Source organism: Monodelphis domestica, chromosome 5 (genome assembly GCF_027887165.1).
Source record: "Monodelphis domestica isolate mMonDom1 chromosome 5, mMonDom1.pri, whole genome shotgun sequence".
Taxonomy (NCBI): Eukaryota; Metazoa; Chordata; class Mammalia; order Didelphimorphia; family Didelphidae; genus Monodelphis; species Monodelphis domestica.
The window spans coordinates 287,480,121-287,505,314 of NC_077231.1; the positions used below are offsets into that span (position 1 = coordinate 287,480,121).

At 37.5% G+C, this 25,194-nt stretch overlaps 1 protein-coding gene across 1 annotated transcript in view; it reads right to left on the reverse strand.

Annotated features, from left to right (window-relative positions):
* Positions 1 to 444: 444 nt before the first annotated feature.
* LOC100030416 (collagen alpha-5(VI) chain) overlaps positions 445 to 25,194 on the reverse strand; it is a 128,470-nt gene continuing 103,720 nt past the window's right edge. The window contains exons 36-43 of the mRNA XM_007505116.2: positions 23,224 to 23,314; positions 20,786 to 20,988; positions 8,728 to 8,805; positions 8,424 to 8,510; positions 6,473 to 7,162; positions 4,360 to 4,447; positions 2,755 to 2,999; positions 445 to 578 (exon numbers count right to left, since the gene is read on the reverse strand). Coding sequence (XP_007505178.1) covers positions 559 to 578; positions 2,755 to 2,999; positions 4,360 to 4,447; positions 6,473 to 7,162; positions 8,424 to 8,510; positions 8,728 to 8,805; positions 20,786 to 20,988; positions 23,224 to 23,314 — 1,502 coding nt within the window. The 3' untranslated portion in view covers positions 445 to 558. The remainder of the gene's footprint in view (positions 579 to 2,754; positions 3,000 to 4,359; positions 4,448 to 6,472; positions 7,163 to 8,423; positions 8,511 to 8,727; positions 8,806 to 20,785; positions 20,989 to 23,223; positions 23,315 to 25,194) is intronic.

Sequence of the window (25,194 nt, forward strand, 5' to 3'; positions counted from 1 at the left end):
CTCATCAGGAAAAGAGAGATGATAATCATCCATAAAAGGATGTTTCTTGTTATCTATGTGATTTTTTCTTCATAATTTCTTTCTTCAGTTCTTTAAACCAGTTTTTTTTAAAGGAAAAATCAAAAGATCATAATTTTAGAGCAGGAAGAGATCTCCAAGATCATTGAATGGAAAATCCTCATTTTACTGGCAAAGAAACTGAAGCACAGAAACTTAGGTGACTTGTTCAGGATAATATAGTAACTAGTCAGAATCTGAAATAGTATTTGTACCTGGGAATTCTTGACTCTTAAGTCCAGTGCCCTCTGGAACCTCCACTTTGGAAAATATTTTCCTAGCTGTGAGATTGCTTACTGTATCTTGTCTACAACACTTATTCTTATTATTACTTTTGCTGACCAAATCTTCTTACATGCTATATTACATTCAATATGGTAAATCAGTGGTCTATATTTTCTGGTTAGACCCATAAGTCATTAATAAAAAGAACCAAATGTACAAGAACTCACAACATACAATAAACAAATGACAAGTCACATCTTGTTTTTAAGGAGGTTGTCATCTTATGTCTCCATCATCTGAAAAAGAAAAAAAAAACCCTTTTTTCTAAGTGAATTAACAATACCTCAAATGTATTACATATCATAAATTGCCCTCTAAAATTCAGTTCTATCCTCTATCATTTCTATGTTTTTTAATTCTAATGGATACCCATCTGAGGTTAATGCTTTAGACATCCAAATGAGAACTCTAAACTAAAACCAATTGATAAAATGAAGCATTAGTAGGAAGTCAGGTATGATCATTATTGTTTAATCATTTCAGTTGTATTTGACCCTCTGTGACCTCATTTGAATTTTTTTCTTTGGCAGAGATATCAAAGTGGTTTGCCATTTCCTTCTTCAGCTTATTTTATAGCTGAGGAAACTGAGGAAACAGTATTAAGTGCCATGTAGCTATTAAGTGTCCAAGGATGAATTTGAACTCAGGTCTTCCTGACTCTAGGCTCAGTGTTGTATCTACCATATTTGCTAGCTGCCCCAGAAAAGGCCAGTTGGAGTATAAGATGCAATATCTTTTGATTTAGATTGGCTACCTAATGATTTTTGGCATAAAATACCATAAAACCAAGTCCATGTTGGCAAAAGAAGAGAATAAATTTGGTTCCTTTTCTACAGAAAATTGTTAAAATCTATTGCTTTGTCAATATATCTCATTATCACAAATGAGTATGGAAATCTTTGAAATGGGCAAGATGGGTAAAGTACCTTGGGGTTCTGAAAATTATGTTAAATTCCTTCATAGAGGAATGATTGGATACTTTTGTACAACTGATATAAAGGAAAGAAGGCAGTTATCCACAGTGATCTTTGGATTCTATGAAGACCATCATCTTCAATTGCACAATTGTCCACAAAAACATGATAGCACAGGTCACTTTGCTATGTATTGTTCTCCCAACTTCCATTCATCTATGATTCTCCACCTACTCCTGAAGTTTTTCCCATAGTCATCATCTCATCATGGGTATAGCTTTAGAGTCAACACTTTGGCTCTTCTATACATATGTCTTTCCTCCTTCCTGGATCTTTTCTTCTATGGAATTCCCATAACAAGACTTGGCCTTCCTGGAAAACTACTAGTTTCCTAGATCACTGGCACCTATCTATTTTCATCAAGAAGAAATCACTCATCTTGAGCTAGGGCTCCATTACTCCCTATGGAAATCCAGACCCCTTCAACACCATTGAGCTGTCCCACCTGGAAGAAGTGGAGAAGTGATGGAGAGCTTGCCATAATATGGGCGTCTGCAGGTGGGGGGCACTTTCCCCATGATCATTCATCCCTTTCTACTTTTTTGGTAGCCTTAGGAAGATCTCATCCAAAGTTGAGCTGCTCTTATGATTCCATTGCATCTTTATCTTTCAGTTGAAAATTTTACTGCTGAATCCTCACCCTCTGTTTTTTTCCCCTTTCTTATGCCCCTCCCTCTAAATTTAAGCACTTTTCCTCATGGGAGGTAAAATTCACCCACAATAAAAGCCTAGTACTCTAAGACTGTTAGTCATTGCCTAGCTCACTCTTGGGAAATCTCCAAGACTCTTTCCTGAAAGCAACTCACTTTATCCTAGCCACCTTGTCACAATCAGATCTCTCTCTTCACCTTTATCACTCCCAATTCATATTTTTCCATATCTTTCTTTTCTCTTTTTACTTCTCATGATTCTTCTTTTATTTTTATCCCCTTTCCCAGCTTATTTCCTTTTTCCTTAAGTCACCTAGATTCCATTTATCCCTCTTGGCTATTTTTAGCTTCCTTCTATTTTGTTCCTCTTCTTTTTTTATTTTTTTATTTTCTATTTGTTCCTTTCTTCTTTTTATTGCCCTTGCTCCTTTCCTCTCTCCCCTCTCCCTCTTTCTCTTTCTCACTTTCCTTCCTCCTTTCCCTCTCTCTTTCTCATTACCTCTTTGGAACTAACCTTTATTTCCTTTTTATGAAGCAGCTTTTAAGTTTAATTGAAAATTAAGAAACTCAGGTACCTCTAGAGCCTTTCCCAGTACCAGTAGATGTATTGGGAGAGCTGAATATCTGTATCCCCAGAGGAAGATTAACTCTCCCAAACTTCTAAATTCCAAACACTCCTCAGTATCAGGTCACCTATTCTCTCATCTATCCAAAGCCTGAAAGAGATATACTAGGTCTAGCGTTTCCTCCCCTTAAATGAGATCCTAATTCTGGATATTATTGATTACCTTTGTTAGTTTTCTGATCATCTTCAGTGATGGTGGTATTTTCACTTGAACATGGTTCTTCTTGATCATTTATCAAGACTTCTCCAGTCGCAAAGAGACGAGTTAGCTCTTGGATGAAATCAAGAACATTTCCAGAATTATCACTATGATTGCCCTCTAAAATAAGCACATGATGCTCAGGGAAATCATATTCATCAGAGAAGTCACTATTTTCTGCCTCCACCTCAGATCCTTTAGGAAGGAGGCTAAACAGAGGAGAAATGAGAAACACAAGACATGGATTCAGTCACAATACTCAGTGCATGTGATTTCTAATGACATAACACGAATCAACTATTTTTGGCTCACATGGCTGGAATGGGCTGCCCATCATTCTGTGTCTGTGCTCTGAGTCAAATGAAATCAAAGAACATTCCAGCAGAGAATGGGTCCCTCCTGCATTTCAGAACTTTCCAATGTCAAACCATCCCTGAATTTTTATAGAGTACTTGGGCTTTCTTAAAGTAAAGATTCAAAGAAGTTTTCCTAGAAGACCCAATCTGGTGGAATGCTTCTGGGACTTTGAGTCTTATTTTTTCAAATAGTATCTTCTTGGCGATTCTCTGATTTTCTCCTTTTCCCTTCAAACTCTTCCTCTCTTCTGTCTCTTGCTGGATAGCTTCAGTGCAGGTAGTGAACCTTTTTCTCATGGGTAAGTCTAGACCTGTTATTTCACTGGTGTTGGGAACTACTGATATGGATATTCCCTTCACCAATGCAGATAGGCATCATCCTTTTTTTTAAACCCTTACCTTCTGTTTTAGAATCAGTATTAAGTATTAGTTCCAAGACAGAAGAAAAGTAAGAGCCAGGGAATTGGGGTTAAGTCACTTGCCCAGGATCACACAGATAGAAAGTATCTGAGGTCAAATTTGAACCCAGGACTCCTGGCCTGGCTCTCTACCCACAACCACCTAGCTGGATCTTGAACCTTCTTCTTGTTTCCCAAGCCAGTGCTCTCATAGAAAGCATGAGAGTTAAAAAAGGTTAAAACTAAAACAAACCATTGTAGTTTTAAAAGCAAAAGTGCCTATAAAAAGACTTTGAATGGAAAGAAAGTATGTTAAAGTAAAAAACCCAACAACTTAGCTTTGGGGTCAGAAGACATGTCTATTACTACATCCATGATCTTGAACACATCACTCACCATTCTGGGCCCCAGTTGCTCATTTATAAAATGTGAAGGAGGCAGTGGGGTGGGGGGTGGACTAGATCAAGGGGTCTTTGTCTCATGGACCTCTATTGGTAGTCTGGTGAAATTTATGGACCCCCTTCTCAGAATGATGTTTTTAAATGAATAAAATAAAATAGATAGGATTATAAAGAAAACCAATTATATTGAAATATATTAATAATGATATTGATAAAAAATAAGTTCATGACCCCTTAGGTTAAGGACCTTTGGACTATATGGCCTCTGAGATCTCTTTCTATTTCTAAATCTACAATCCTATGAAAATAAAGATATTTTAAAAAAGCATCTGTGAAATAACTCTGTACAAACTCTGAACAAAACCTCTTTTTATCTCATTTCCCATAAAACTGTAGAAATATTTCTCAACTCACAGTTCTTCCTGAAACTTCTTTGAGCTGGAAGAGGTCACATTAGGACATTTTAGGGCATAATCTGCTGAGGGATATTTGTTGATTGCACCTAAAGAGAGAATAGGATATGATTAGTCTTCTATGTGCTAATTCTCAAGTTCCAAACTTTCACAAAATAAGCTTGTCTATCCTTTCATTAACTTTTGTAAAAAAAATTATATTAGCTTTCAAAAACTACTTTACAAAGTTTAACATCAGGGTAGCTATTGACTAGACAACCATATTCCCAACTCTGTAATTTACTACCAAGTGAGCATAGTGTAGGAAGCAATATGGTTCAGTGGAAAGAGCCCTGAATTTGGAGTCAGAGGACCTGAGTTCAAATCTTGATTCTGTTGGCAGCCAGGTAGCTCAGTGGATTGAGAGCCAGGCCCAGAGATGAGAGGTCCTGGGTTCAACACTTTCTAGGTCTGTGACCCTGGGTAAATCATTTAACACCCATTTCCTAGCCCTTACCACTCTTCTGCCTTGGAACCAACATATAGTATTGATTCTAAGAAAGAAGATAGGATTTTTTTATCCTAATTTTGCTATTTTCTACTTAGATAAATCACTTTTCCTCTCTGGAGCTCAGTCTCTTTATATTTGAAATGAAAGAAAGTTAGACTAGATGGCCTCTGAGGTTCCTTCTTGGTCTAATTTTGTGACACTTTTGAGTATTAGTTTCTTCATTTATTGAATGTGGGGATTGGAATTAGCTCTTTAAAATTCAGAATCCTATCATCTTCTAAAATGGAATTACCTTTTGTTGGCAGGAGTCCATAGCTGTAGTCCTGATCAAGATGACACAAAATTTCAGCCAATGCCCAATTATGCCAAAGATTAAATAATGTGAAATTGGTTTGCCTCTTATTATCTAAGTATCTCAGTAGCAAAGTGACCAGAATTTTTATCTCACCAGTGATATTTTCTTTTGAGAGGGATCAGTCCTTTAACTACATAGATTTAAGGAACTTTGAATGCAGAAACTACATTTATCAGTAAAGTTCAGCTGCTACTCAATATAATCTTAGAGAACTGACTGGGAATTGAGAATATAAATGACCTGTCCAGGGTCAAAATGCCAGAACATGTCAGAAATCAACACTTGAACTCAGGTCTTCCTGACTCCAACCCTGGTTCCTTATCAAATATGCAAATCTACATCTTGAAAATTCATGGAAAAAAATAGATTTGGATTCAGTTTTTCTCTGTTATCTGGGAGGGAGCTTTATGTCTCCTTTACACAAAGAGGAGGAAAAAACTTCTCTCCACCCCATTCCAGAGTCTTAAGGTATAGCCAGAAGAGGATGGGTGGAGGCTTGGGAAATGGGTCCAAATATAGAATGTGAAGAGTTGTGAGTCCCCTGGAAAATCTCACAAAGCTGTTAAACATGCTGGATATCTGTGAAGGGGGATATTTGTTGGCTTTTTCCCAATGAAGGATGAGTACCCTTTGGGGACTAAGCAGATATGCTTGAAGGTGAAGTTATTCTCTGCCTTCCCTTGCCCATCCCCTACCTTTGGCCCTATAAATATACACTGGAAACTATGGCAATTTTCTATGAGCCCATTCCTTTCCATGGAAGACAAAAGGTTCAGTAGGTGGGGTATAAAAACACTTGAGACCCTTTGGCCCCAGGTGAGCTCAAGGAGACACAATGGAGTTTCACTATAACCTCATTTTAACACCATAACATCACAGATTTAGAGTCAGCAGGGACCTTGGGGCTAACTAAGTCCAAACTCTTTACTTTTCTAATGCAGAAACTAAGAGTTAGACTTGGATAGTGAAACATCCAAAAATCTCAACAGAGCTTATCCTAAATAGCAATTAAAAAAAAAAAGCATCCGATGAGGCAACTTCATCTCTAAAAGTAGCTTTCTGGATCCTGAATCCTGAGGGCAACGATGCACCAAAGGCCAGGGTAACAGTCTCTCTTATGGGTTTCTCATTATTTTGTTCCCCCCTGGCTATAGGACTCAGCGTTGATGACTTCCAGGAATCTTTGATTGCTGATCTGATCCTTTGGCCCTATTCAGAGACATTAAAACCACTTTAAAAGCAAAAGAAGAGAAATATTTCATGACTTACGTCTGACTGAATGGAGAAATGGTTTAATGAACCTCACAATGTAGTCAAAGTCAGGTTTATGAATTCTTCCCAGCTGGACCAAGTGATGATCCAAGGGTTGGCTGGCTAATTCTTCTAGCTCTTTGTCATTGTGCCTGGGGCCAAAGGATAACACGAAGATGGCATAGCCTAGGCATCTGGCTCTCTGAGATTCTTCCTTTAGGGTTTTTCGGTCCAAATAATTGGTCTCCCCAGCAGATATCACAAAGATAACCCTGTTTTTCCTCAGGTTGGGTGTCCCCGAGAAGATATTATCAATCGTCCATTTCAGGGCATGGCCAGTAAAAGAGTTACCATTCAACTGTTGAAGAGATTCCCAGATGTAGCTTTTCATTTGATGTGCATTGTTATAAGTCATTAAGTCGAACTCCAAGAGGACTGGACATTCTTCACCGTTGGGCATATAGCCTGGAGGGGAATAGCTCAAGAGGGCTACTCTGTCTCCTACAGGAGAGGTCAGTGGGTCTGGAGTAATGTAAAAGTAGTCAAGCACTGAAGCTATAAAACTTTTTATTTCTTGAAATTCAGAACTTCCCATATTCCACGAAGAGTCTAGGAGGAAAGCTACATCCATAAAAACGTCTCTCAGAGATGGACTGCCAGATTCCAAAGTGGACCCAGATTCTTCTCCTCCTCCAAGGTTATCACCTCCTACAACAGAATTCCTCATGTTATACATTTTAAGTGGGAGGAGAAACTCTTGAGTTCTTTGAACATTATCAAGTGACTCATTGAATGAGACATTGAGAACATGATGATCATAGAACATTTTGACATCAGAACATCATTGAAGCTCATTGCCTACTTCTGTGTGGAAATGGCTCAATGGACCTCTAGCTAGATAAAGGAGATGTATAGAGAGGGGAGAGACACTTTGAAATGATGAGGCATTTGGCAAGTACATTAGTATAAATTTGCTTTATGTGCTTTGACTCCAAAGAGAATGGAGCACACATCAGAATTACCTAATTTGGAGGGATATACCCACATGCCCACATGAACATACATGCATGCATGTGTGTACACAGCAAAATGTGGCTAAATCTGAAACCATGTATTTTTCTCTAAGAGATGATGAAAATATAAAATAAAATTGCCCAAAATTAATAAAGATCTGCCTTCCCATTTTCTTCATGAAGGTGGAAGGCTAGGGGACCTTTAATAAATGGTCTGAATTGATGTTTTTCTGAATTACTTTTTTCTTTTCTTTTTTGTTTAAAAAACTCTTAGCTTCCATCCAATACTTTGGATTGATTACAAGACAGATGAGTGGTGAGGGCTAAGGAATGGGGGGGTTAAGTGACTGGTCCAGGGTCCCATAGCTAGGAAGTATCTGAGGCCAAATTTGAACCCAGGACTTCCTGCCAACTGAGCCACCTAGCTGCCCCCCACAGCCATCTCTTATAGCAAAATAAAAAGGGGGATAGTATTAGTAATGAGTTATAGCTACCTACTACATTGTAAGCTCCATGAAGAAAGGCCTGTCTTATGTAAATCATGTATATGTCTCAATGCTCATTATTGTTCTAAGCACTTAGTAGGTATTTAAATGTTTACTGAATTGAATTCTTATTTTAAAGGTGATTGATCATGGATTATTATTAATAAACTTGTCTTTAATATGTAATATAAATACATTTTTAGAAACATATTTTTAGAGTGAAATTGACAATTTTCCTAAAGTCAGAAAAACTGGGATTCAGGAACAAGTCAAAATTTTTCTTGACAGTTTATAGTCAATCAATCATGTAAAGTGCCTCCTATATACCTGATGCATGGGACACAATGAACAACGAACTCTCCATAACACAGGATCTGAATACTTATCCATAGCGTGGAAGCTGTAGATAATTTTAGTCTGACTCATCTAGGGAAGGAGAAAGCCAAGGCCCAAAGAATGATGTAGGCTTACCTTTGGTAAGAGAGGCAGGGTCAGGTTTCAAATCCATTTCAACCTTCCCCATGTCCATTGGTTCATCCACTCTGTAAAATGGCCTTTCTGGATAAATGGACAAATGAAAAAAGATTATTAGGTACCTATTACATGCCAGGGTCTGTGCTAAATGCTAGAGCTGGAAATGGTAGAATGAAACAAATTATTTTTTCTTAATTAGCAATGCTACATATCATAAAAGCATAAACACAGAAGGGATCTAGATCAACCTTCTCATTTTTGGAAGAAGTACCACAAGGTCCAGAGAGAGGAAGTAACTTACCTAAAGTCGCATAGTCAGAGCTGGGCTTCTTACCGACATCTTCCAACTCAAAACTCTGTGTTGGGTCTACTATACTTTCTGTATGGAAGAACAAATAAATTAATGAAGGAATGGAAAGGCATTTATTTGATAACTCTTACGTGCCAGGCATTGTATTATACTTCCAAGACAAAAATGAATCTATTCTGTTTTCTTCTCAATGGATAATATTCCACATTCCAGGATACTGGGATTTACAAATAGAAGGGCTCCTTGGAAACCATCTATTCCAAACTCCTGATTTTACACAGGAGGAAACCAAGACCCAAGGAGATGAAGTTATCTGTCTAAGGTCACATATGTGCAACTAGTCTTCAAACTCCTATGGCTTGAGTCCAATTCAAGCACTATTCCATGGCACATTTCTGCATGGATGAACAAGTGAAAAAGAATTTATCAGGTGCCGATTGTATGCCAGACATTATGCTGAATATGAGGAATAGAAAGATGAAGGTGAATCAGTTTTTGTTTTTTCTCAGTAGACAGTGTTCCAGATCAATTGATTTCAGTGAACATTGACTACATGTTCATTGATTGATTGAGTTCCCAACTACATTTGAACTTCATAAGATTTCCACGTTACACCATAGTTTGAGGAAGCAGCCTTTGTTAATACCAGCACACAAAGCTCTAAATATAATTAGCCTTGGGTGGGAAGAGCAGAGAGAAAGAAAATAAAAGAAAATTAATGCGCTGACTTTTTACTCCCACCCATAGACAATAAACAGTACTTTTTAGCTGATAGATCTTCAATAAACAAAACCCCAAATATTATTAAGTGCTCTTGCTCTATCTTTTAGGCATTATACAGAGTAAGTGGCTAGAAGAACCCTTACTGTTTGAGGACCTTAAAATTTAGGATCAAAACTTTCCCAAATGATACTTGCCCCTAAAAGCTCAAAGTAAGAGTGCCAAGGAAATTATTGACTCTCCTCTATGTTGCCCTCTCCTTTTAAGGGAAAACTAAGATTCATTGTCTTCTTCTGGTATAATGTAGTATTTTGGATTCTAGCAAGTATTAGCATACTATGTTATTTGAACCTTTTACTTAACCATAAATATTACAGAGATGCCTATGATTTCTTATATCTTCCTTTACAAAGAACCCAAACTTCAATGTTTAAATCCAATAGTTTAAGAAGATTTTTTAATACAGAGAGGTATGTTTCCAGTTTAAATACACATTTTGGAAGAAGAATGGAAGTTCACAAAAATATTTCCCATTAGGAAAGCCTGGCAAGAGTATTGGCAATCCACCTATGAGTTCAAGCAATTCAATGCATTTTTTGGACAGTACCCCAAGCCAAATTCCCATCTATAATAATTCCATGCATGAATTCCCTCACCCACATGGAAGAACTGCCTCAGTAGCCTTGGGACTGGCTTGGAAGATGTGATGAGGGGTCAGCCTAGATTTCCAAGAAAACTTTCCCAGAGATTAGTCTAAGTCTGGCCAGGGATCATCAGTTATCCTGCCAAACTTCCCCCAAAACTGCTGGATTCAGAGAGGACTGGGGGTGGAAGGAAAGATGGGGAAGCAAGCTGAATAAAGGAGAATTGAATTTCTCTCTTCTGGAGTCATTTGGAAGGAGATTTCAGATGCTGTGAAACAGCTGGGCTTGCTCTCTGACCCTCTGGTGGGAAGTGGCAAGAGTTTGCAAGATTACACAGTGGCCCCTACTTGAAATTTCCCCCGAAGTCACATCCAATTAGATATTATGGATTAGGTGTGTTCTCAGAGTGTTTGTGGATGAAGTTCCTGTCATTTGTGTGCCTACTCAGACTACCCCAAGTTATCCTTAATCATTTTCCAAGTTAGCATTTTTTCATTGTAGATCACCCAAAGGTCTCCACTGGCCAGATCTTCTCTTCCCCTTCTCCTTCCATTGCAGCTGATTTAGGAGCATTGAAGGTGGAATTCTCAGGCTTTTTAAGGCATTGCAGAGATATCAGTTTTGTTTTAAAAGGAGATGGGGAATGGGAAGTATGTCAAAGAATATCTGAAATGTTGAGAATGTCACTAAGGGTTTCTTTGACCTAGATTGGAAAAGTCTTTTTGGTGGCAGAGTGGATAGAGTGTTGGATTTGGAATTAGGAAAATCTGCCTTAAATCCGTCTTTACACCTTATCAGCTGTTTGACCCTGGATAATTCACTTGGCCTGTTTGCCTCAGTTTCCTTATCTGTAAAATAAGGGGACTAGTCTTAATGGCCTCTGAGGTTCCTCCAAACTATAAATTTATGATTCTATTAATATAAATCATATTCCACATCATCAAAATGGTCAGTCTGAGAAAGAGTTTTCTTCCTACAACTTGGCAATTCAAAGAACTATTTTCATGTTTTTCACCTTAAAATACTGGGTGTGATGCTATATCTTGAAAATACAGACCATCTACCTAATAGAGACTCTCAACACAACTTGTCTGGGCTATCATCCTGGCCTCCAAACTGATCTCGCTACTTCTAGACATGACTCTCCATCCTATCCTCCACATTGCCACCCAAATCATCTTCTGAAGGCACAGGTTTGCCTATGCCACACTCTTCCTCAAGGTCCCCAAGTGTTCATCTTTTTGTCTACAGGACACGATAAAAGCTCCATATTCCAGTATCTCCAAATCTGAGAGTTTGAAGGGATCTTGGGGAATATCCACTCCATCCCCTAACTCCCAAGAGAAACCTTACCATCATCAAATGATGACCTAACCTCTTCTTGGTGATTTTCACTGGAAGGGAAAAGGGGGGACCTCCTTAAACTATACTTTCAGACCTTCTATAATATGATTCCAAAATCCCTTTCCAATTGAATTTACACATTTCCCTTCTCACATTCTACATTATAGCCAAATTGGATTACTGGCAGGTCTTCCTATCCAAAATGCCATTTCCTACATCTCTGTATTCTCTGAGGAGCTCCATAATGCCTGAAAAACCTTCCCTGATTTTCTCTGCTTTGCAGATTCTTTCTCTTCTTCAGAGCTCTCTGAGAAGTCTTGGATTCACCTCCCTCCAGTTGTAATATCATTCTTCCTCTTCTCAAATCTAATTAGGTCATTTTGTTGGATTCTCCTTTTTCTCCCATAACTTTTTACCTTGCATTATACTTATTTGCAAATATGTTATCTCCTTTGAGTCATGGGGTCTTGGCCTAGAGTCCATGAGCATATTATTAAAAGATATTTTGAAGCAGGATTTCAATCTAAATCTAATTGGTTTCCTTCACAATCCTATGTATTGTATTTTGTCCATCACCTTCATTGCCAAAGGGGGCCATGACATAAAAAAAGTGAAGAATGCTGGCTTGAAGTAGAATATACGTTTCTTTTTTTTTTTTTAAACCCTCACCTTCTGTCTTGGAATCAGTACTGTGTATTGGTTCCAAGGCAGAAGAGTGGTAAGGGCTAGGCAATGGGGGTTAAATGACTTGCCCAGGGTCATATAACTTGGAAGTGTCTGAGGCTAGATTTGAACCCAGGGCTTCCCATCTCTAAGCCTGGCTCTCAATCCACTGCGCTACCCAGCTGCCCCCTAGAATATAAGTTTCTTGAAGGAAAGGTATATCTCAATTTATTTGTGCATTTCTAGTGCCTAAATAGTGCCTTACATATTTTTTAAAAAACATGAATCCTTGATTGCATTAGTATAGAGAACTCTTTTTCTAACTACTTATTCTGCAATTTATATCTGAGGGGTTTTTAGAGGTTAAGTAGCTAGTTACCACTGAGGCACTGTGAAATCAAGTGACTAACCCAGGGTCATACAGCAAGGATGTGTCAGAAATGGGACAGTATGTACCTTACACATAGAAATATGTTCAATTAATAAGTATTTTGTTGAATTTAGTAAAATGTAAATGTGAGCTTTGGTGGTAAAGGCAGATAGATTACAAATAGTTGAGGGAGGTCCCAACAAGGATACGCTTTTTTCTTTTCAATATATAGAACGATACATAGGAAACTTTCAAATTCTGGAACGTAGTTTATATATTTTTCAGGTTACCTCACGGTGACACAGGGCTTCCTCTCTCTTCCATCTAGCCAGGACAATGTCCAAGCTTCAAGGGGATCCAGACTGGGCATTAAAGGGCAGATATACAAATGATCGTATGACTGTGACACTAGGTCAATTCCTGAGCCCAATATAAATGAATCTGGATTATCATCACCTCTTTTTCTCTTTTCTTCATTAAAATGGGCAGATAAATTCATATGACCAGAGAGAGTGAGCTGGAATCTTAGAACCCTCAAACTCATAAATCTAATCTAACCATCAAATCTAACTCCTTCATGAACTAGAAAGAGGTTAAGGGACTTCCCTGAGGTGACACAGTAGTATCTGAGGCAAGACTTGAACATGATCTGGACTCCTTGACTTCAAGTCCAGTGTTCTTTAACCACTAAATGATCTAGAATTCTCACATTTCCTTGACATAGCAGAATGAATATTATTTTTTAAATTGAGCTGGATATTGCTAGTGCTAACTCCTTGGATGGAAGAAAGTTTGCAAGAAGGTGCAAAAAGTCTTGGGGGCCATTTTGTTCATGGAAACAATAACTTTCTAAATGGCACCCTAGGGCCTTCTAAAAGTAATTTATGCCTGTGGAATTGTGGAACTCTCAGCTCCCTGACTGTATTTATTGGACTTCTCTGGCTTCAGAAGCATCTGGCTAGGTATATAAACATTGTACTCAAAAACAGTCCAGCAATAACCACATGGCTTCATTTCACTGGGATGAGCCCTTCCTTCTACCAGCACAGATGCTGACCTCTTTATGATGTAGATGTCATGACTGAAAAGTTCTTCCCTCCCTGCCAGGGCCAACATGGGGCTGAGGCTCTTTGAGTTTAGCTAGGCTGATTCTCTGATGACAGATATCCAGGGTGTCGGTGGTCCTAAACCCAAAGACTCCCAGTTGGGTAGGACTGGCCTGAGCAAAGTTTTTGGGAACCAAGTCTCTCCTCCTTAACAGGATGAGCTATCAGAGGAGGAGCAGCAGAATGGACTCAGAAATGGGAGATGCCTAGGTTCAAACCTGGCCTCCAATGTTGACCAGTCATGTAACAGTAGGAAAGACCACCCAACTTCTCCAGGTCTCAGTTTCCTCATCTCCAAAATGGAAATAATAGCATCAACTTCAAAAAAGTGACATATGACTTATAATAATGCATAGCATCTTCTATGTACAATTATTATCTCATTTGGTTCTTAAAACAACTCTTGAAGGTAAGTGCTGTTGTTATCATTATTATTTCCATTTTACAGTTGAGGAAACAGAGGCATTTAAAGGTTAAATGACTTACCCAGAGACACACAGCTAGGAAGTATCTGAGGGAGAATTTGAATGGAATTTTCCAAATGCAAAAGAGGGAGTCCCTGCTCTCAGAAGGCTTATATTCTAGTAAGGGAAACAACATGTGCAGGGGGAAAGGTAGACCAGAAAGGATATTTTGATTTAGCAAGTTATGAGGGGGGTCCTGAATGGAGTCACAGAGGAAATTATTAGTGGAAAGAGCCCTGGATTTGGAAGACTAGAACTTAAATCCCAGCTTTGCTATTCACAATGTGTATGACATTGGGCAATTACTCAACATGATTGTAACCTAATTTTCAATCTTATTTCATGCAACTTGCCTTTATGTCCAATTCACTTAGTCCAGTTGGGTCACAGTTTCCTCTAGATCACCTGTAGAATCCCTTCCAGTCTTGAATCCAAGAGCCTATATTTACTTGCATACTTGCCCCATCCCCTTACTTTGAGAGTATAATCTCCTTGAAGGCAAGGACTGCTTGTTTGTTTCATTTTTCTATCCTTGGGATTTAGCTGAATCTAATATAGTGCTGTCACATAGCAGACATTTAGAAAAGCTTGTTGATGTATAAATGTTTTTTGTTAGATGGCATGGAACCCACTCTTGGATTTGGTGACATGATCACATGCAAAGCTCTATTCATTCTATTAGGGAAATTATTTCATGAAACAAAACACAACCCAGAGAGCCAGGGAAATTGCTTTATTAGTCATTGTAGCACAAGACACACACAGAACATTTTAGGGGGAAAGTATTGTTTTATATAGTCCATATACGATGAACTCAGCTGATATTAGGCAGGGTTACAGAGAGCAGGCATGACATGAAGAAGGAATCCTAGAAAGATGGATTCCTTTGTACTGACTTCCCAGAAATGACTTTACAATGAAGCATCAGGCTACTTCTGATGGTCACATGCATTTCCTTTCCCTCAGTCAAATTATTTTCTAACTACTTTAGGATTCTGTTTTCAACTTCTGTCATTAAAAACTCAATCTGCCAGGCAATTCTGTGAGTCTTATTTTAATTAGGAACATTTTTTAATGAGTAGATTCTATTTTCTCTATTTTTGAAAAAAAGAAATCATTCAGAACCAGCAGTATGGTAAAGCCAAGTCAGTCATGCTCCAGAGAGCCAATTGTTAAGTTTTCAGTGTCAACATTCACACCTAGAAAATTGGCAAATGTTATAAATTAGGGCTCAATTTATTATTTTGTTGGTTGTCTAGACTTTTAGGAAAGTGATGGGAAATGATAATAATGTAGGTCAAATGTAAAAGTGTGTGGAGCATACATTCTTTTCCAGGAGCCAGTTGTTAAATATGTCAGAACTCAGATACTTTTATACTTCTCAGAGATGGAGTATTATAATGGGTAGAAACTGAACCACAACACTGAGTTTCTGACATTAATTAGTTGTATGACTTTGAACAAATCCTATAACTCCTCTCAGCTTTGGTTTCCTCACCTCACGAGGCAGTTGGACAAAATAACCTTTAAAGTCCTTTCTAGCTCCAAATTTCCTCGACCTCGAGTTGAAAGTGAATAGATTATAGTTAAACAACCATTTATAAGGTTCCTACTACATGAAGACTACTATATTTCTATCAGATTTCTTAAGGTGCATCTCTAGTTTAGAATGAGATCAACATTTTTGAGCACAGAAAATGACTTCAAGCTCAGTCTAGGTTGGTTGGATGAGGGGAAATGATTGCTTTAAATTCCTCAGTAAAATCTACCATAAAGAAAAGCAAGCCTACACCATAAATATTTGTGGGATGAATGAATAAGTGAATGGATAAATAAGTTCAGAAGGCATTTGACATCAAATCAAACTTTACTCTCATTTTGTGTTATAATTTGCCCCTTCTTAATTATTTTGAATTTAGATGAAATTGGGAATTTGTATTCCAGGCACAGTTTGTTGAAAAAATCCACAAAATCCTATTGTCGTGAAATTAATTTCCATGTTAAAGGAATTATTTTATTATATAATCCTAGGCAAAATAAAATTCTACCAATGGCTTTAGTTGGCACAATGGATACAACATTTGACTTGGCATTAGGAAAATCTATGTTCAAATCTCACTTTGGGCACACACTGGGGAATCTGAACAAGTATCTTACTTAACTATCATCCTTAATTGCCTCAGCTGCAAAATGAAAATAATAGCACCTACCTCACAAAAATGACTGACTTTTTTATGGGGCATTTAAAAATTTAGACACACAATGTAAGATGTTAACATGCACTTTGCACTTAGTAGAAACTCAATATTTATTGAAAGAATGTATGAATGAAGAGAAAAATGTTAGAACTCTTAGATAAAGTGAGAAATGTCTGAATTCAACTGAATTCATATATTATAGCTCTTATTTTTGAGTCTTGTTAGTTCAACTAGTTCATTATTTCTTACTGCACCAAATATACAGACACAATTTGGGGAACCAATGTTATATGCAATAGGGAAAGACACAGGAAAGAAATGAGGATGAAGATGAGTTGGATAATGTAAGATGTAAATTATTGTCCAATACTTCAAGTGTTATTTTTATAAAGTTTATTATTTAACAAAATAAAACCACGTGACTAAGTTTTCTACCTGCTCAAAAATCCCCGCTCCATCAAAGCCACTGACAAGAAGGAAAGCGCTGAGAGACCAAACTCCACTGAATTTATCTCCTGTCTACGTCAGCATGTAATGACAGGAAGAGAGTGGGGTTCTGGGAATCTTTGTTTTGCTGAGGACCATAGTTTTGCTGGGGATCGTGGTTTTTTGGGTAACAGGTTCAAATTACACAAGAACTAGCAGAGAGGGTAGCAGTTAGGAAGAGATTACATTAAGACTTTGGTCAGAAAAACAGTTAATAGATGTACATATGTGAAAAGAATCTTGTTCACAAGATTCCAGGAATGTTAAAGTTGAGTTAATTCCTAGTTGAAATCCAGAGTTTCTATTGCAGAGTAAGCTCATTAGTTATTGTTTACAATGACTGCCTCGTGAATTGCAACAGCAATCCAGATGTTATGGAAGTACTTTGGTCAGATACCAAAAGTCTATTATTTGTGCAAAACATCTGGGGCTTATCAAACCCCAGGGGGCTGAACAAAAATACTTGTGCCAATTTATTTGCCAGAAGGAAGATAAAGCTTCCTCAGAGGGGAGAGAGAAGCTTTAGGGTAGGAAGATAGAGAAAGGATAGAAGTTTTAGATACCACGAGGGGGATGATGGAGTCGAATTAGAGATATGAGGTGGCAGGAATGAGTCTTTATTAATTTTCAATGAGCCACAGCCAAGCTCTGATCAAAGGACCATTCCGAAGGCTTATACCAGTCCAGAGATCCAGATTTAATACCACACAGGTCGGAGAGATGATAGAGAAAGATTAGAGATGGAAAGGCCAAAGGCCAAAGGCCAGGCTTCAGCAAGAACAGGCATCAGTGCGAGAGCTGGAAGGGAGGAAGAGCAGAAGAGAGAAAGGCGGAGCTGGCTGGGCCATATTTAATCTCTTTGATATGCAAATATACACAGTACATAGGGATGATTACCATTGGTTAATGACAAGGTATAGGTGTGGTTTCTCTTAACCAGGTGAGCACAAAGAAACCTGTGTTCCGGCCTAACCTGGGGGAAGCTGGGGTCAAAGGTCAGAGGCTTTCCCAGCCACGTGCAATACTGAGCATGCTCACATACCAACTGTTTCCCTTGCCCATAGCTAGGGGTGGACTGCTACAGAAGACATGTTATATAAAAAGATAACAAAAGTAATTCTTGGCAACTAGCCCTGCTTAACAGAAAGAAAACTATAGCAACATATTCCTAGAAAACAAGCCCAATCAGAAATTCAACTGTCCATTTTGGTGGTTTGCTTTAAGTGGTGAAAAAGAATTTCTTTCCCCAGGATTGAGCCTATGTCCACTACTATGTTCACTCTATGATCACCTGCTATGATTTTCCATCAATGTATTTCCCCTTTTCACCATGTTGTGGAGAAAAACACAGGCAGGGGTAAAACTGATCAATTACTTTTTTCTTGCTAGAGCCATGCACAATTATTTCTTCAGCCCAACTGGACCTGATTCTGGCTAAGATAATCATTGTGACTCCCAGTCATCTGAAAAACCAAATGGAAAATCCTATTTTTACTAATGAACAATGGTGACTAAAAATGACTTCAAAGACAAATTTTTAATCTGATCACATCTGTCTTTTCTGAATCAGTTCACACATTTATATTATTAGAACAGAATTTTAAACAACACAACACACAACACAACAAACAAAACAACAAAAATTATAGCTTAATTCTTTTTATACTATCCCAAACCCACCTCTTCTTTTAAAAATTCCCAATAGGTGCTTAAATATTTGTTGAATGATAAATCCAATAAAGTCCTTGAAGTAAGGGAGTTTTTGTCTCTGTATCCCAGCATCTAACTGAGTTCCTGGCACACAGCAGATAGTTAATAACTTGTGCTGATTGAGCAAGGTAGGTAGGGGCTTCCAGTGGATAGAATAAGAAACAGAGTCAGGAAGATCTGAATTCTAATCTTGCTTCAGGTAATTATTAGCTGATTGATACTGGACAAGTCACTTAACCTCCCTCAGTCTCAGTTTCCTCCTTTGTAAAATGGAGATGATAATAACACCTATTTCCCAGGTTTGTTGTGAGATTCAAGTGAGACTATATATGTGTGTATATATGGTCTATTACTATAGTGTATGTATGTAGATATAATATAATGTGCATATATTAGCTCTTACTATGATCATTGATTAATTACAGCTACAAGCGGTGCTGAAATACAAATATAGTCAAGGTAAGCACAAATATTTATCACTAACAACTATCGATTTAAAAAAGAAAAGAAGCTAATCTACCTGGCAGTGAACATTAGAATGAAGAATGTGATAATCTGAATACTTTGTTACCATGGCACCAACCACATCTATATGCTGACTTATTTAGTCATTATTAGCAAGAGAACTTGTGTTAGAAATGATTGACACGGGGTTTTTTCCATTCTGAATTGCTATATCTTCAAAGACAAGCTTTTGCTGTCTTGGAGTTTAAAGGCATTCATTTTCCAGTGAAGGAATGCCTCCTTGGTACAAGCCACACCAACAATGTGGTTTTAGAACTTTGTGTAGGGCTTAGAGGTAGGGGGAAGTGATATGTTCCATGCAAGTGGTAACATTGGGACTTGGGTATTTCTCATTCCAACCCTCATATTTTAGCCATTATGCAATATGGTTACCAAGGTTTTAAGTTTTATGATTATTCAGTTGTTCAGTTGTTTCAGTTGTTGTATCCATCTCTTTGTGACCCCATTTGGGGTTTTCTTGGCAAAAATACTAGTGTTTTGCCATTTCCTTCTCCAGCTCATTTGACAGATGGGTAACTGAGGCAAATGGGGAAAAATGAGTTGCCCAAGGCCACATAGGTAATGTCTAAGGCTGAATTTGAGTTCCTGAATCTAGACTTAATATTCTATTCATTGTGCCACCAGAATAATTTGTATTTCAAGAAGATAAAGAAAAGCAAAACATCAGATACTGCCAATGGGAATGTGAGTAATGAACAGTAAGTTGGGGGATGGGAGAAGAAAGTACACCAGGAGAAGATACCAAGGGATGTATATGGAAGGCAATCTATGACTTTCCTTATTATAGCTCAGTATAGCACCCAGGAAGTTTTGGGTTGTTTAAGGTAAGCATTTATTGAATGCTTAATCATTAAGGACATTATTTTCATTTGTTGAACAGAAATATAATTTAATTAAATTTCAAAAAAATTAATAACTAAACTTTAAAAACTTAAAAAAGGAAGCCCAAAACACTAAAACTTTTCCATGACATTTGAGTATTCCTGGTATATCCTATATGGTCATCTGTGTTCCTTATGCTTTTTAGATACTTCATACCTATGAAATGGTGCTTAAAGTGCTCATAATGTGGACAAGTGTTTTGGGACAATTTTTGTGGATTTTTCAGAAAGAATACTTCCAAAGGTAAAATTTTCTGCTGAGAGTTAATTTTTGTGATATGAAGATAAAAACATTTTATTTTGATATAGCAAAATGTTAAACCACTGCTTCACTTGATTTTCTGATCTTTAATAATCAAATATATTCTCTGAATACACTAAGGATAGACCACAGACAACTTTGAAAGACTTCTTCAACTCCTTTATCTTCTCCAGTTTTGCTCTATGTTCTCTTCTAAGACACCCAGCCACTCTAACTTGTGACTTCTGATAAAAGCTAGTGTTGTTGTTGTTATCATCATTATTGCTAGATAGGAGGCTAACTAAGAAAGGAACTCAGAGCTAGTGTCAGTGGTCACTTTAGTAGGGAGGGTCTCTCATATTAAAAGAGTCAAGTAGTCCAGAAATACTAAGAATGCAGAATACACTGAAGGCCAGTATTTGCTACAATCCTGAATATAGCCTATAATACTGAATTTATAACTGTAGAAGTCAGAGTTGGAAGGAAGTTTAGAAATCACTTAGTTTAATCTAAACTCATTATTTTGCAAAGAGGAAATTGGGATTCTAAGTTTTCCTCTGAAAATGGATCTATTCCACTGCTACTCTAAAACCTGTATTTCCTTGACACTGGAAATCTGGGTCTGAAATAGTAAATACTTTTGACAGTTGTTGAACATATTTTTAGAAAATTCCAAATGAATATTTCATTTTCTTACCTGAAATAAGAGTTGTTATTTCTTCTGTCCCCATCATTTTGGGATATGTCACTTTTAGTTCCTTTGATGTAACCATTTGGTTGTGAAGATAGATCATCTCCTTACTTTCATTATCTCCTAGTAAAACTGGGGAATGATCTAGATTCATTGCCTCTTCATTTAACAAAGCGTTTTCACCAGAGGTGATATCATATTCAGAAGACCTAGAACAAGAAAATAGGAAAGATTTAGGTAAATGTAGATGGGACTTGTGAATTTGGGGAGAAAGGTGATGAGTTTTGTGCTGGTCCACAGTTATTAATTATTTCAAGAGAAAAGTAATTTGGATACACTTTTTATAAATTAATGGTAAATTGTTCACCAAATGATGGATTACCGCACTAGTTAACCCCAGACAACTTAATTATAACAGTGGTTGGCAATCACAGTCTATAGCAATATCTCTGAGAGCTATAACAGTCTCACTCATCCTGGGGCTTCCTACAGGAAGAAGATTGAAGAAAGAAAAAATAGAACTCATTGGCAAGTCATTTTTTAGGTTGATCCATTCTACTTGTGCTACAGAGTTGATTCTCTGATGACTGTGGAAGAGAGGGGAATTATGACTTCAGAGAAATGAAGCATTGTATCATTAGTGAAAGGGAACACATTTCCAAGAGGCTTTCTCTATGTGTCTGAGGTGGTATTCTTCTACATTGTTTATATTCCTGGGGGAGCATAGTGTGCCAGTTTGTGCTGAAAGATGTCTGAGGTCCTGGGCACAGAAAACACTAAATGGTTTCATAATGATCAAGTTAAGTCATGAGTTCAATGAGAGCAGACCTTATGAAGACTGAGTCCTTTCCATGGTTGTGCCTGAGAAGTCACAGAGTCACAGAATTTTAGAGATGAAAGGGCTCTTACACTTATCTTTGTCCAAACTTATAGATGAGGAAGCAGTAATTAGGACCTAAACTTGGATCTTTGGACTCAAATTCAGTGCTATTTCCACCATAAAATACTGCCTTATTTGTTGTTAATCTTTTTCAAAGTGCATCTAAAAATCATAATTATCATCAGATACAGTGGTATACATCTATAAAACTAGTACCAAGAAGGATGGACCTGGAAGATCTCTTGACCTCAAGAGTTCTTGGCTGCATTGAGTTATGCTGATTGGGTGTTCACACTAACTTTGGAATTAATATAATGAGGCTCCATTGTGGAGGGAGGAAGAAGGAGAAAGAAGTTGCCTGAATTGGGGGAAAGCTGCCAGGTGGGAAATTGAGCATGTCATAGCTATATGCTATTGTGATCAGTAGTGGGACTGGATTCGTGAGAAGTCCTTATACTTGTAGGCTAGGAGAAATAGAGACCCCTAGTCTTTTTTTAAAAGGGGAAAATAATAAATATATTCTATGCACTTATTTATTCACCCACAAGCAACATGATTTAGTAGATAGAAATCTAGTTTTAAGTCCAGGAAGACGTGGGTTCAAGTTTTGCCTTTGACATATAATATGTTGTGTAACCATAAGCAAGTTACTTAAACTCTCAACCTTCTGGGGAATTCTTTAAGACTATAAGTTGTGGAGAGGTGTCAATCTATATTGGTAGGGGGAGATTCCTCATCACTAAAATCACAGATCCAATGCTTTGCCCCTTATTTACCTATGACCAATGAGTTACTTTATCAGAGGATAAAAAACAAGCTCTAATAGAATTTTGAAATGTAAATGCCAAAGAAATTTAGTTCAAGATTATCTAGGTAAAATCCTATTTACTGAATTGTGCTGTTCTCTGATTGACTTTGATGGCCATATATAGCAGATGGGATTCAGTTTATCAAGAGATTTTCTAGAATGAAACTGCCCAAAAATCTCAGGTTGGTATTGAGCATCAATACTGTGTTTTTCCTTCAGAAGCTGTTTACTGCTGGACAGTTCCCTGAGAAGGCTCTTGAAATTTGAAAATGTGTCAATTCCAGGTTGACAGAGACAGAGCTGAGAGGGAACAATCTTGGGGATTTCCAGCTGGAGAAGCCCCAGAGAGGCTGAAATAGTCACAGAATAGTATATCTGCTTAATTCTATTGGAGCTGCATAATGACCTTGCACACATATCAGAAAATCAAATATATCAACACCCTCCTTCAATTCAACTAAGAATACACAGGTTTTAAAAATTAGAATGGCTTTCTCTCATTACATTTAGAAGCAGAAAGAATGGGTTGGAATACAAAATAATAAAGCTCAAAAAACATTCAAACTCTAAAGCTAAAGACACAATGGGAATATAGATTTTGCTATAAAAATGAAATCTGATGTCAACTCAGGAAGATGTCTTACTTAAGCTCTTTTGTTTGACTTTACAATCTATTAATCAACAACAATTTACATATGCATCCATACATAATCAATAACTTCCCCCCTCAAAAAAAATCTGAGTTTCCCAACTCACATTTTATTCCTATTTAGAAAAAATGATGGTTCTGAAGAAATGAGTCTACACTGTGTCTCCAATCCTGCAGGGGGGTATTTATTGAATCCTCCTATTAAAAAAGTTAAAATATAGTTAGATCAGACCTTTAAACGTGAAAGTGATTTTATAAAGCTGAATTATATTCTTTCCAATGATACTGTTTGAAGAATAAGAGCATCTGAGCTAAGGTACTTAGATCTATCACTTATAAAAGTATATATAATGAATATTTATTTAGGGTCTTTGATCTATGCTGATTAAAGCATATTTTAATTACATTGGAAAATGGGCCATATCAAGTGTTTCAGCCGTATTTAATGTGAAGGCTATTGACTTGAAAATAATTTCATGAGATTACATCTAGATATGGCAACAATTTGATGATTACTCTTTTGCTAGAGTTATTGCCTTTGATCATTAGTTTACACAGCTACTGTAAAAAGGCATTTTGACATTGAAATACTGAGTTTCTCATTGAAACTTACTTAGAATATCTCCATTGTCCTACAACTTAGTATCTCCAAAGGAGAACCTAGCTACTATCTGGATTCTCCTTGTAACAGAGATCAATTAAGAAGCAGTGGGATGCTGAATGCTATTCTTGCACTATGAAAAGCAAGATTGACTACATCCTTGAATATTGTTCATTCTGTGTTTTTGAAGAGGACCAATGACATCATGGTGATTGGATTTAAGTGAGGCAAAATTGCACAAAGTCATCAACTTCATTATCTCTTCCAGTCATCCAAGTCCAGTGGCAAGACAAAAGTCAGGATGACTGGTGATGGCCCATGATGTAGTTGGATGACCTCGATGTCTTCGATATCTGACTAAGCTCTAAATGCTCCACAGTGACTGCTTCAGCCCCCTTCATGGCTGTTGGAATAAATTGTTCTCCTCCGCCTATTCCATCAGGGGAAATCTTCATATTCATTAGATAAACATCTTCCTAACTCATAGATGGGTCTGAAGCTAGTTGATTACCCTCACTCTGGTTTTGCCTGACTGCTGAGACAGTTTTACCAGTGTGTGGCTGCTGAACATGCTACAGCTTCTTGGAGCCACAGGTGAGAGTAGGGTGAGAAATGGTCACCAAAGAAGGATGAGCAACCCTGAAAAGGGCTCAGCAAGCCCTCTCACTAGAGGTGCTACTCTACCCTGAACACTCTATAGACTTCTCCTTGAATGCTTAGGGTTGCTTTGGAAGAGGAGCTCTGGGCTATAGGGTACCTATATAATGATTCCAACCCAGTATCGTCTAAAGGATTATTGTGGGAAAATTTCAACTCAAAAAAATTTTTTTATAAACTAGGGTAGTGTGTGCTTTATGTCAAGGACCCTAAATCATCTCAAAGCCATTTTCTACCAGATATCTAGAAGAGCTAGAAAGGGATCATCTACAGAAAATATAATCCAAATCCTTAATCCACCTTAGTTTCTGTAGAGTGACAAAGCCTAGGTGTTACTGATTATTCTATCAACTAATCAGAATTATTGTTAAAAGCCCTGCTTACTGGCATACATCCTTAACAAGAACTACATGGTCAGTGGACCATAGATATACTAGGACACATTTTACCTCTTCAGGCATCTTACAGACTCCAGGAGCTCTCTCTAGGAAAAAAAATACAAAATCCTCTATTTGTTTTTTAAAGTCCTTTAGAGGTACTTTCTTGCCTACCTTTTCAATTTCCTTATATCTTACTTTCCTCACTGTATTTTTTGATCCAATGGCATTCACATCCTTGTGTCTCCTATAAGACATTCCAATTCGACATCAAACATTTTCAGTGATTGTCTCCCATTTCTGGAACACCCTCTTTTCTCATCTCTAGTTCTTGGTTTCCCTGGCTTCCTTCAAGGCTCAGGTAAAATTCTATGTTCTGGGAGAAACTTTTCCTGGTCCTCTTTAATGCAAGCATCTTCCCTCTGAGATTATCTCCTTATCAT